Consider the following 12,396-nt stretch of genomic DNA (forward strand, 5'->3'; position numbering starts at 1 on the left):
AGTATTTACATGGCAGGGGTGGAGGGTTGTGTGTTCTCTACATTATGAGTAGCCAGGTTGATAAGCCCCTAGGGTTTAAAAACATCCTTGCTTGGCCATACCTTGGAAAACTTTCTGAATTTTGTGAGTGAATCTGCTCTGTGGGAACCCTCTTTGCTTCAGCAAACAGCTAGAACATTGCAGCATGGTTGCTTTGTTCTTCCCTCCCTACTCTCTACAGAGTATAACTGCTTCCTCCTATCCCTCACAGCTGGCTATTCCAGAGCTCAGTGCTCTCATCTTCTTTGGCTTTTTCTCCAGCCCCAGGACACTGACTTTCAAAAGATGAAGAATACAACCTGTTCCCTTCTCATCATCATCTCCCTTCTTCAACTGATGGCCCCAGTGAATATGGAGGAGACCTTAGACTCTGTCATGAAGAAGCTCAAGGAAGCTCTTAGTCGTCTAGGTAACTGATGGGGTGGGGGAACACTATGCTTAATCAATGTTTAATCTCCTATTCCTAAATTATAATTACATCTCGACTCCATTCAAAGACGCAGACTTTATTTAATCAACCACTCTTCAGGACTTCCTTTATCCTTTTTTGAACTCTTAGTTAAATACTCCATTTTCTTTGATAGTCAATAGGCCTAAGAGGGTGGCACCTGTAATTTATGAACACATTTTGAAAAGGAGTAATATAAAACTTTAAGTTAGTCCATTTTAATTTTCATTGCCATTGTATGTGGTAAGTGCAAGTATTATTTTGACTTCACATATGAAGACATTAAGTCTTAAAAACTTAAGTCATTAGCCTCCTCATAGAAACAGCGATATCTCCAAGATATAGGATGACTAAGAAAGGGAGTGTGAGAAAAAGAGATTATGGAAATACCCCTATTCTCTTACCTGCAGAGCATCCTCCCTCCCCTGTGACTAAGAGTCTCTCCTGCACTAGTATTAAAGCCTCGGGTACACTGGCTTCCTGTCCACCTGGTGAGTAACTCATAAGGGGAATTTGTGAGTAAGAAGCACTGTGATTCTGCGCCCGACCCCCAATGCTCTAATACCTCTATCTTCCAATACACCAGACTTTGACTGCCATAGATCACAACCATAGACCCAGGTACATAGATATCCCTTCCTGATTTTCAGTTACCTTAAGGATGCTACTGAAGGACTCTGGGTTTCTGTTTGTTGTCACTTCTTCCTTCATTCCCACATATGACAGTCTACTTGGACTTCAATTGTGTGGTCATGAATATGGGCTTCTTATCTTTTCATTCCTGCCCCCTTGTATTTGGAGAAGAAGAACCAGCACAAAAGCGTATTTACCACCAATTGAAAGACAGTGAATTTCCGAGTGTTTTCATTTAAATGATGTTTTTCATGAAGATAGCTCCTTAAATTGATTAAGTTCTATGCTCCCACAAAACCTAGATATATGCATGAGCTTCCTAGTGAGAAGAGTTAGGGATGCTCTATCTTTTATGGTCCTAGGTCTCTGATATCTTTATCTCACACAACCATGCAGGGATGATTGCTACTGGTTGTTCTTGTGGCTTTGCTTGTGGATCTTGGAATGTCCAGAATGAAAACATTTGCTACTGCCTGTGCCCAATCATAGACTGGACTGTTGCCCGCTGCTGCCAGCTGAGGAAATGAGGAAGCTGAGAATCAAGTTTTGGAATGATTATTCTAACGAAGCTGTGATCCCACCCAGGATATCTGACACACTGTCCTTGTGATGAATTCATATTACACAGTAATTCTGCTTTTTTAAGCAATAAAGACAGATTTGCACTCATCTATGTTTATATCTTCAATGTAATTAGCCCTAGCTTGTGGTGCCTGTTGCAAGAAAACATTTTTAGTATCTCAATGGTTACATCTCACTGTATTTGAGATAGGTGATCAAGAAAAATATAAAAGAATGGGAACATCCACTTCTTCTATTACCCCATTTAATAAAAAGTATAAGTTTATCGGATGGCATGAAATACAGAGTAGTGGAATAGCATGCTTTCATGGTATTATACACTTGGAGCAGTGAGATCTGGAAGACTGCAAAGTGTGGGGAGACGGGGGAAATTTAAAAGAACGATGCTCTAACTTTTCAGCCTGTGTGTGTCCTCCTTCAAATTCAACTTCCTGTGATGGCTTTAAGGTGACTTCTTTCCTAATCATATATCTCACATATGTCAAAAGAACACCACAGTCCTCACCTGTCACCGAGAATTACAAAACTGCATCTTACTGGGACATTAGAAATTTACGGAATTCCAAAGCAAAAAAAAAAAAAAATTAAAATAGTGATAACAACACTGAGAAAGTAGGCAAGTGATTTGTGTATTAAGTGTTCTGTAAAGTTGGAGGGTTCCAATTTTGAGCGTATACAGGAAGATATAATTCATTTGTCAACTTCAGACTACCAAAATAACTTGAAGTAATAAATAGTAGTGTAATTATTGATAACTTAAAAAGAATTAAAATAAATTAACTACAACAATAAAAATGTCTCTTTTCATTGTCTTAATTATAGAAGTAGGTTTCCCAAAGCTAAAAATCATGAAGAACTTACTTGTCATATCTAAAACTCATATAAAACAGCCAGAAATGCCACTGTATCCTAGTAACTAAAGTGTTAATGAAGCAGAGATGGGCATATTCCTTGGATTTATTGCCTAGCTAGAGTAACTGAATTGGCAAGTTTCAAGCAAAGGGAGAGAACAAGGTGGATAGAATCTGAGGACAATTTTAAGAATTGACTTCCAGTCTGTCAACATTTGTACAGGTATACCCACAGACAGACAGACAGACAGACAGACAGACAGACAGACAGGCAGGCAGGCAGACAGGCAGGCAGGCAGGCAGGCAGGCACGCACGCACGCACGCACACACACACACACACACACACACACACACACACACACAGAAGAACAGGGAGGGAGAGAGCAAGGAAGGGATGGAGAAAGAGAGAGAGAGAGACAGAGACAGAGACAGAGACAGAGACAGAGAGAGATGAAGATTATCGGCCAGAATGCCAGAATGCAAATGTAAAATGAGCATTTTTCTTCAGGTAAGTTAAGTTCTTGGAGAGGAGCTCCAGATGGAACAGTTTCCCTTGAATGAACTAATAACACAGGGGCGTGATTTATGGATATTTATGTTTTATATTGTGATATTAATACTAATATGATATCTCAGGGATAAATAATGAAGGAACAGATAGAGGTGAATAATGATGTGTTTGTATATCAAGTTGACATGGGACAATTGTCCTGGTTGGGGTTTTGTCAACTGATACAAGCTAGAGATATACTTTGGAGGAGCTGTGCCTCTCCCTTTGAATGGGGATACCTTACCACTTAAATTTACCTTACTTAAGCTCTGTGAAGGCCAAACTCTCAGGCCACATTTGCATTGACATTAGAACTGTTTTTTCTACCCCAGGATCTGCTCAGTTCCTAATTTCTTGTATTGAACTCCTGGTCAAGTGGCAGGTTTAGAACTTGACATGAAATTAAAAAAATAAACAAAAATCTTTCCAAAAGCTGGCGTTGTCCTCACCCAGCGGTTTTTCTATATTTTGAACAACTTGCTCCAGCCCTCACATCATAGCACGAGGCTTCCAGACCATACTTCACAAAGTGTCAGGCTCCATGTCAGCCAACAGTGCCATCCCCATAAACGATCTGGTCCTTTCTAGGTTTGCTTAGATATAACCTATCCATTATTGATGAAATAGTGGGGTGAATGAGAACTGAGAAAGTGAACAAAAATTGTAGCTGCTGGGAATAGGGAATGGAAACATAAGGAGCCTTGTGCCAAACTTGATTTCAACAGGGCATGCTGGGACCACATCCCAGAAGTCTCAGTTCACATCAGGCAGCTTCAGTGTGAAATGGTTGTTCGAGGTGTCCTTTATTTTATACCTGAAATCCAAACCTCAGAGCGAAAGAAAAAGAAAAGAAAAGCAGAAGTCTTGAGAGTAGTACAAGCTCCTAGACACCAATTGTCTGGGCACAATACCCAAGCTGGTGCAAGTCAAAGTGGACAATGGCCATTCTGTTAAATAACACTGCCTTCAAGCTTCATGCTCAGCTCTTTACTAGGGTTTCGACATGGGAAAGACAGAATAATAATGATGGAGTCCAGCTGTAGAGGAATATGTCAGTGTGTGTAGCACCCAGGATGAGTATGTTTTGAGATGTACACTAAAAACAAAAGCATTGTCAAAATTCATTTTCTTAAGTCTGTAGGTTCCTGTGTAGATATAATAATACCAATTACTTAGCAGAAAAGGATGTCACCATCCATCACCACACACCTGCTGTAGAAACAACCCTGTTTAGGAGAAAACAACCTAAGAAGCTGAGTGTGAACAGCCTTTATGGTCTTGTGCAGTCTTGAATCTGAAAATGACACCACTTTGTTGTTTTATTTTTACAAAACAAAAAATTTGCATAAATTTTGTTTCTTGAAAATCATCCATTTTCATGCATCAGAGAAAAACAAACTCAGGAAAGGTATTATGAAGTAAATCTATCAAAACACCACATTGATTCCTTCAGTGTGGCTCCACATACTAATTAAGTGGCCAGCCAAGCACACGACTATTCAACAGTATACAGCAAATTCTTTTACTGGGTCCATTTGTGCTGATGTTCTAATCATTTGTTCTCCATTATTTTCTCAAATTTGTTCTTCTAGAAAGACATTTCTATCATTCAGAAGTAATTATGTATTTGAAATATACGTATCCTATTTGTATTTTCTTATAATTCCAGAGAGCAAATTTTTTGTTTCATACTCTATATGACTTTCCCCTTTTATGGTCAATGCTCAAAGGAAATGAGAAACGTTCTAACTGAAATGGATAAAGCACATTTTGAAAGCCACTTTCTTGTATTTCATTCAGGCCCAGAGAAGTTAGACAGCTTCATATAAAGGAGAATGCAGGGGAATGGAAAGACCTTGATTCTAGTACCAGTTCCCGATCTACAAGATGCTCATCTGTCACTTTAGGTAAGCACAATGTTCACCTCAGTCTTGTGTTATCTTTTGAGTGATGTCATCAAATTAGATCAGGTCTAAGGAAATTTCAAGCTCTAATGCTCTGTTATTGATGCCAGGCTGACTTTTGAAACACAAAGATGCCTTAGGATACTGCAAACAGAAGTTAATGCCCATTCTTGTGGGAGTTTGGAATGTCATGATGGCAGTAGAAGCATGAAAGCTGAAGGCTGGACTCCTGAGTAAGGAGGGGAGAACAGGCTTTACTTGGAATTGGATTAGAGGTTATTTATATTATATTATATTATATTATATTATATTATATTATATATATGAGTTCTCGGTTCATTCCTCCTATGTCCAGGAAATTGAGTGACCATTAATTCAATGTGTATGCATTAAGTTGTTTGAAACTTCCAATCTGTCATAATGTTGAGGCTATGGCAAGGTTATTACTTGCTGTTCTTTGTCATATTTATAGTGATAGTATGAAGAACATATTAAATGTGTTTTATAATTTCTCTTTCTTTTATGTGTGTTACATTTCATATATTTAATTGAGAGTTGGTACCCCAAATTGTCTGAGACCTTAGCAAACCTGCAGCTATAATTTCCAACAGGCTGCACAGTCAGGATCCAGGCCACCCTGAGTCAGTAGTATCCCCACCTTGGCCCTAGTTACAAGAAAAACCTCAAACATCCCCTCGTGGGAAAAGGGCCAGTTAGAGACAAGACTTACAAATTGTAGATGCCCTTCTACTGAGATAAGATAAAAACTAAGTAGCTGTGTAATGCCACCAGAATGTTGTAACTTCCTTCAACCCCCAAATAGCCAATTAACTCAGATCAGATACCTCTAACCTGAGTTTAGCTAATCCCAAGCCTGAAACCATGCAGCTCTGAATTTTCCTGACCCCTTTGCCTTCCTCTGTAAAAGCTTCTACCTGATGTCCCTCAGGGTCTTTCCTGCTCTTCTGCAGCATCAGACTGACTGAGAGGCCTTAGTTAACTCTTAAGACTCTTTGCTTTTGCCCTGGATCTGGTCTTTCGCAGTCTCTTAAGGGTCAGGGCTTTGGGTGCAACATAATACCTATGCTCTTATACATATCCAAGTTGTATTTGCTCATGCATTATGGACAATCTGTATGGTTAAGTATTGGGCCACTAAGTCACAGCAACAATCGCTTTTTCTCAGGGGCTTCACAAGGAAGCATGAGTTTCTGTGATACAACATTCATTAAAAAAGGAATCTTTTTCTCTAAGCACCAGTATTTAAAAGACAGTTTGAGAGATGTACGACATCCTTTGGACAAAAGAATAGCAACAGCTTCCTTATTAGGGCCTATGATCTTCCCAACTGCAGGTTTTTGTCCTGACTTACAGGGAAAGATATAGAAGATATGAACTCTCCCCTATGGTATTGACTGAACCCACCATAGTGAGCCACTATTGCTCAAGCAACAACCTGACTCACATTTAGCACTGTAGCAAGTAGGATTCATAACCAGATGGGACTATTCATGACAACTTTTCCCCAGTGCCTAGTAGTAGGGGGAGATCTTCCATCTCAACCTAAACTTTATTTCTTTATGCCCTGTAACCAGAACTTGTGGAGTCTTCAGCAAAGGCTAGTATCATCTTGTTCTTCCTTGAAAAAAACAGCAATGGCGATACTCTTTGTGGTGATGGGAGCTCAGAGGCCTCAATGGCCAATAACTTATAGGCATGTTTCTCGTAGTTGGAATATTTAATAACATATGGAAATGTCCTTTTGACCCAATATATGACACCTTTCATCTATTGCTTTAATAAGCTATATATGTTTTTAAAATTAACCCATGCCCAACAGGGTTGTAAGGCAGGTGGAAGTGCTGTTTTCTTGGTTTTCTCAGTCAATTTCTGTATACCATTGTTTATGAAATGATGACAACAGCCAATGTTTTGTGGTTGTTTATACGTGTAAATGAGCTAAATAAGAACTTTGATTATGGATTCATGTGTAACTCACTTGAATGGAAATATTTATATTATGGCTGTAGCAGTGCCGACATAGGCGATGGTATATTTGATTTCCTTGCTAGAAGACATAGGCCTTACAGAATGTATCTGCCACTTCCTCATGAGACAAATCAGCTTATGTGTGTGTCCCATACACTACTGCCACTCCCACTGGGGTAATAAGATACACAGCTGTTTGTCATGCCTTATGAGGTTGTTAGTTTATTCAAAAGCTACTTGATTCTTTTCAGACCAATCCAAAATAACACCCATCTGTATTCCAAATTAGACAAAGGATGGGATACTTGGGAAAAATGGAAATCTTCCAATATTCCAGGTGCTCCTATGGCTCCTTTAAATTTACAGGCACAGGATACTGCAGGAATTTAAAAAAATAACTTGTTCAGGTATCATGCATGTCTAACAGAACCATAATATTCCCAAGAATTTTATAGCTGTGTCTGGCCCTTGTACCTTGTATGGATTCATCTTTTACTCTTGTTTTCATATAGGTACATGAAACATCTTAGATATTATTTAATCTGAAAAACTCTCAGAGATTAGCAACTACTTTTTTAAATAGAGAGTTGTTACCAGGACACAGCAAGGACCCAGGAAAACATCCCATGGCAAAGATTTTAACTGTTAAGGTAACCTTGGGGACTATAACTGTCTGCTGTTGACCTTTCCAGGTAAATGTAAGTTGTTTATGATGTCCAGGAATTGCTAAAAAAAATTCATTAGCAAGATGTAATACAGCCTGCAAAGAACCCAGTACTCAATAGAATTGACTTCCTTCCACTGAGGAAACTCAAAGAGACCTCCAGGCATTTCCCCATCTCCAAAGGCTTGATGGGGACATTTCAAATTAGTTGAGCCCATGGACAAGTGGGAACAGAACTCCACATGCTTGGCTGTAACACACCCAGGGTCTGGTAGACTACTGACCTGACCTATATCTCTGGCAATTTCCATCATCTGTCCTTTGGACATTCCTGGTATAGGTGAGAGTCCCTAATTAGCTGGATAGTTCTATTACCAGCACACCTCATTGTACAAAATTCTCTAGGGGAATTATTGCCCACCCCTAGGACAAGCTTGTTGGTTCTTTTTACTTGTTCTATCCTCAGATTAATCCACCTATTTCCCCAAGTGCTTTGGGGGAATGCTCATGAATGAATGTAATTTTGGTTTAAAACCCACCCAAATCTAAGTAACTGTGCTTAATAACAGACTCACAAATCTATAATTTGGCAGGAGGCCTCCAGTTGCCATCTACAATCATCAATCATGGGCATCCTTGGCCACCCACTCAGAGAAGCAGATACAGTGGTTTCCATACAATGGCATACACCTTCCCCTGCAGGGTTGTGTTGGGGAGGACTTGTACTCCTCCTTCCCAGTTTTCACTACTTTTAACCTTTGCTTGGGCTTTAAAGTCTTTCAAAAAGCCACAAGCACAACATTTGGCCTATTATCAGTTTTCCCCTAGGGATTTATGATTTTTGGGGGGTGACCTGAACAGACTCATCATTTGCTTTTTACTTTCATCTCCTCCTGAACGGTTTAAACCATGTTTATAAACCCAGTTTGTTTGTAGGTCTTGAATCATGTAGGTCTGATAGAGCCTTTCCAAATTCTCATGGATCCCATCCCCACAAGGGATATATACAATGTAATTAATGCCCTGTAATTGTCTTCTGGTTCTTTACAAAGCAAATTTCTTTTGAGTTTAGTGGTTTTTAATTCTCCAGTGAACATAGTCCTATTTTTCCTGGTGAACTAAGAATGACCATCACTTATATAGCCCTTAATGTGTTTATTTATTTAACTAATTTTTCTTTACTACCTTTTACTACTTTTCCTATAGATTCAAGAATTTGAATACCATTATCGTTACCACAAACCTAACTTATACTTTCTCTCTCTTCCATTTCTGCCAGCTGTAAGAACTGGGCAAGGTCATCCAGCAGCTGGTGGAAGTAGAAGCAGACACCCACATCTAAATTTTGAACTGAACTGGAATCCAGTTGCAGAGAAGGAGGAGTGATGAGCAAAGGGGTCCAGACCTGGCTGGTGAAACCCACAGAAACTGCTGACATGGACAAAGGAGAGCTCTTGGTCCCCAGACTGATAGCTGGGAAACCAACATGGGACTGATCCACACCCCATGAATGTGAGTGTCAGTGTGGAGACCTTGGAAATTTATGGGACCTCTTGTAGTGGATCAGTACTTATCCCTAGCATAAGAATGGACTTTGGGAGCCCATCCCACATGGAGGGATACTCCCTGAGCCTCCCTGAGACACAAGGGGTTGGCCTTGGCCCTAACCCTACAGAGTAAGTCAGACTTTGAAGACACCCCCCTATGGAAGGCCTCACCCTCCCTTGGGAGTAGAAAGGGTATGGAATAGGTAGGGTGTTAGCTGGGGGGCAGGGGAGGAGGGGAGGGAAAGGGACCTGGGATTGACATGTAAAATAATTTTCTTTCTTATTAAAATAAAAATGAACCAATGAAAAAAAAAAGAACTGGGTAAGCCGATTTCTCCATGTCATTCTCTTGTACCCCCAAATTTACACCCAAACCAGAGGCTAATACAGAACATAATAGCCATATATTACTTTCCCTGTGTAATTTTTCGTTTACACAAGAAAATTCCCACTGACTAGCCATCTTGATAGTAGATTACACAAAGCAGTGGTTAGGCCACCTCACTACAGCTTGTCAATACTCTTTGCTTACTTGTTACTCTCAAGGACCATAAAATTTACTACAAATCTTTAGCCTACCTCATAGCACCTCTGAATTCACACAGTAGACCCCACTTATTGAACAGGCATATTACTCTATAATACTTAGAGGAAAACAGTTCCACTTGGATTTCTCCTATAGACACCTTACCCAGACTTTCCCTCTGGGAAGAAAACTCAGCCGTGATTGCATGTTTTATCACCCACAGCAAAGCCCCTTCCAACTGCTGATGAAGCAAGAGGTATGCTTACACCATGTGGGAAAAGATCTCAGCACTCACTGTAGAGACACACCGCCACTCTCTCCTGACAGCTTTGGTTCTCTCTTGTCCCTGTTGTGGTGCCAAGTGTGTTGTGTGAGACTACTTTTTAGGATACAGAGCATACTCAGTCTCTCTCTGTGTCTCTGTCTCTGTCTCTGTCTCTCTCGAGTGCCTGCATGCGTATATTAATTTCAGTGGCTGGGACAACTTGAATGCAGCTCAATCACTGAAAAGCTCATACCAGAATGTGTTGCAATTCTCTGATTTGCATCTATAGAGTTTTCTCCAAGGTTGTCCAGGAACCTCCAGGACCAAGAGTCACCAGTTGGCAGTTCAATTGATCATTAAACATTTGATTGCTTCTCCCATAACTTTGGATGGGGGGATGAATCTTGTAAGTTTTAGATTTTCCAGACAAGTGAAGAAGGTTTACTTGCCCAGTATCACAAAATTCACCTCTTATACTTTAGCAAAGTGTTTTAACTCATATAAAATTGTGATACATGACACCCAGGTTGTCAATCATACTGAATGCTTTTACATCACTGGGGTGAGCTTGTATATATTAAGGGTGGCCAGTCAGCAATCCACAGTGTGCTAAAGCATCTCAGCTGGTCAGGACCTGGAACATTTCCTGAGCGTCTGGTGAGTCAGGCAGTTCTGGAGGAACCCTCTCTGCTTCTCTAAATGGCCAGTACAGTTACAGGCTTGGTATTTCTGCTGCTCCCTCCTTATTATTTCCAGAATATTTCTTTCCCTCACAGCCATGCCAGAGCTCAGTGATCTCATCTTTTTGCCTTTTTTCTTCCAGTTCTAGGATACTGACTTTTGACAGGATGAAGACAACAATTTGCTCTCTTCTCATCATCATCTCCCTTCTTCAACTGATGGTCCCAGTGAATACTGAGGAAACCCTAGACTCTGTAATGAAGAGCCTCAAGGAACTTGTCAGCTATCACGGTATGAGTTGAAGAAGCCTTAACCTAATCCTTGCTCATGCTGACTGTTCATAAAACCGGTATTGAACTCGATAATCCCTGCCTCTGTTTAGTCCACTTCATCCCTGCCTTCCTGACTAGGGCTTTCTTCAGTACTCTACCCTATTGGAACTCTTAGACAAGAGCTCAGAAAAGGAGGCTAGGTCCTGTGATTGTGAACACATTATGAAACAGGTGTAATATTAGTTAGTTCACTGAATTTTCACAACCACTTTATGAGGGAAGTTTTTTTTTACTTTTTACTACTTACTCTTCACAAATGAAGAAACTAAAACAAAGAAGTTAGTGAGCAGACTACTTATGGAAACAGAGAAGCACCCAAGTTAGAAGAGGACTTAAAAGGGAATTGTGAGAAAGAACATGGGCAATATCACTTTTTTTTCCTTTTACTCAGATGGCCGTCGTTCAACTATGACTACAACTCTTTCCTGCACTAGTGTCAAGGCTATGGGCACCCTAGCCTCCTGTCCTTCTGGTGAGTAACTCTTCAAGGATAATTTGTGAATAATTGTTCTTGTGTCCACACTGTCAATTTCCTAATATCAGTTTCTCCTAACTCAGGTTTGTATTGCCATAGAACTGTGTCATAGTCCCAGGTGCCTAGACATACCTTCCTGGTCTTCAGTTATCTTTAGGATGCCTCTGAAGGACTCTGGGTTTGTACTTCCAGTCACTTCTTGCTTCACACCCACATATGATGGTCTACCTGAACTTCAATTGTGTGGTCATGAATATGGCCTTCTTTTCTTTCCCATTCTCTTCTCTTGTAGTGATAAAAGAAGAGTCAACACAGAGGTGAATTTGCCATAAATGAAAGACACTGAAACTCCAAGTCTTTTATATGATTTTTTTCCTGATAACTCTCAAAATCGATTTAGTTTCATGTCCCACAAAATGTAGATATAAGCATGAGCTTCCTAGGAAGAACAGTTATGGATTATCCATCTCTTATGGTAGAAGGTGTCTGATGTCTTTATCTCACACAACCATGCAGGGATGACTGTTACTGGTTGTTCTTGCGGCTTTGCTTGTGGATCTTGGAATGTCCAGAATGAAAACGTTTGCCACTGCCTGTGCCCAATCATAGACTGGACTATTGCCCGCTGCTGCAAACTGGCCTGAGAATGAGGACCTGAAAATCCAGTTTTGAAATGATGAGTATAAAGAAATTGTCATCCCACCCAGGAAATCTGATTCATTGTCCTTGTGATGAATTCATATTATACAGTAATTCTGTCTTTTAAGCAATAAAGACAGATTTACACTCATCTATGTTTATGTCTTCAATGTTATTAACCCTTGTAGTGCCTGTTGCAAGAAAACATTTTTAGTATCTGAATGACTACATCTCACTGTATTTGAGATGGGTGATCAAGAAAGATAGCGA

The 12,396-nt window shown here is 40.0% G+C and overlaps 2 protein-coding genes across 2 annotated transcripts; both read left to right on the forward strand.

Moving 5' to 3' along the window:
- Positions 1 to 324: 324 nt before the first annotated feature.
- Positions 325 to 1,647, forward strand: LOC113835398 (resistin-like alpha). Its single transcript, XM_027413359.2, has 3 exons — positions 325 to 448; positions 898 to 978; positions 1,517 to 1,647. Exons 1-3 carry the CDS (start codon positions 325 to 327, stop codon positions 1,645 to 1,647), a joined length of 336 nt encoding a protein of 111 aa, XP_027269160.1.
- A 9,188-nt stretch (positions 1,648 to 10,835) lies between these two features.
- Positions 10,836 to 12,176, forward strand: LOC100759219 (resistin-like gamma). Its single transcript, XM_035443352.1, has 3 exons — positions 10,836 to 10,971; positions 11,404 to 11,484; positions 12,004 to 12,176. The coding sequence occupies exons 1-3, from the start codon at positions 10,848 to 10,850 to the stop codon at positions 12,129 to 12,131; spliced, it is 333 nt and encodes a 110-aa protein (XP_035299243.1). The 5' UTR covers positions 10,836 to 10,847; the 3' UTR covers positions 12,132 to 12,176.
- The last annotated feature ends 220 nt before the right edge of the window (positions 12,177 to 12,396 follow it).

The sequence above is a fragment of the Cricetulus griseus genome, chromosome 4 (genome assembly GCF_003668045.3).
Source record: "Cricetulus griseus strain 17A/GY chromosome 4, alternate assembly CriGri-PICRH-1.0, whole genome shotgun sequence".
NCBI lineage: Eukaryota > Metazoa > Chordata > Mammalia > Rodentia > Cricetidae > Cricetulus > Cricetulus griseus.

Excerpts from the sequence above, each read along its gene's own strand:
- LOC113835398 (XM_027413359.2), top strand. The coding sequence starts at position 325 with ATGAAGAATACAACCTGTTCCCTTCTCATCATCATCTCCCTTCTTCAA. Across the intron at positions 449-897 it reads GGAAGCTCTTAGTCGTCTAG|AGCATCCTCCCTCCCCTGTG; the intron begins GTAACTGATGGG and ends TCTTACCTGCAG. Across the intron at positions 979-1,516 it reads ACTGGCTTCCTGTCCACCTG|GGATGATTGCTACTGGTTGT; the intron begins GTGAGTAACTCA and ends ACAACCATGCAG.
- LOC100759219 (XM_035443352.1), top strand. The coding sequence starts at position 10,848 with ATGAAGACAACAATTTGCTCTCTTCTCATCATCATCTCCCTTCTTCAA. Across the intron at positions 10,972-11,403 it reads GGAACTTGTCAGCTATCACG|ATGGCCGTCGTTCAACTATG; the intron begins GTATGAGTTGAA and ends CCTTTTACTCAG. Across the intron at positions 11,485-12,003 it reads CCTAGCCTCCTGTCCTTCTG|GGATGACTGTTACTGGTTGT; the intron begins GTGAGTAACTCT and ends ACAACCATGCAG.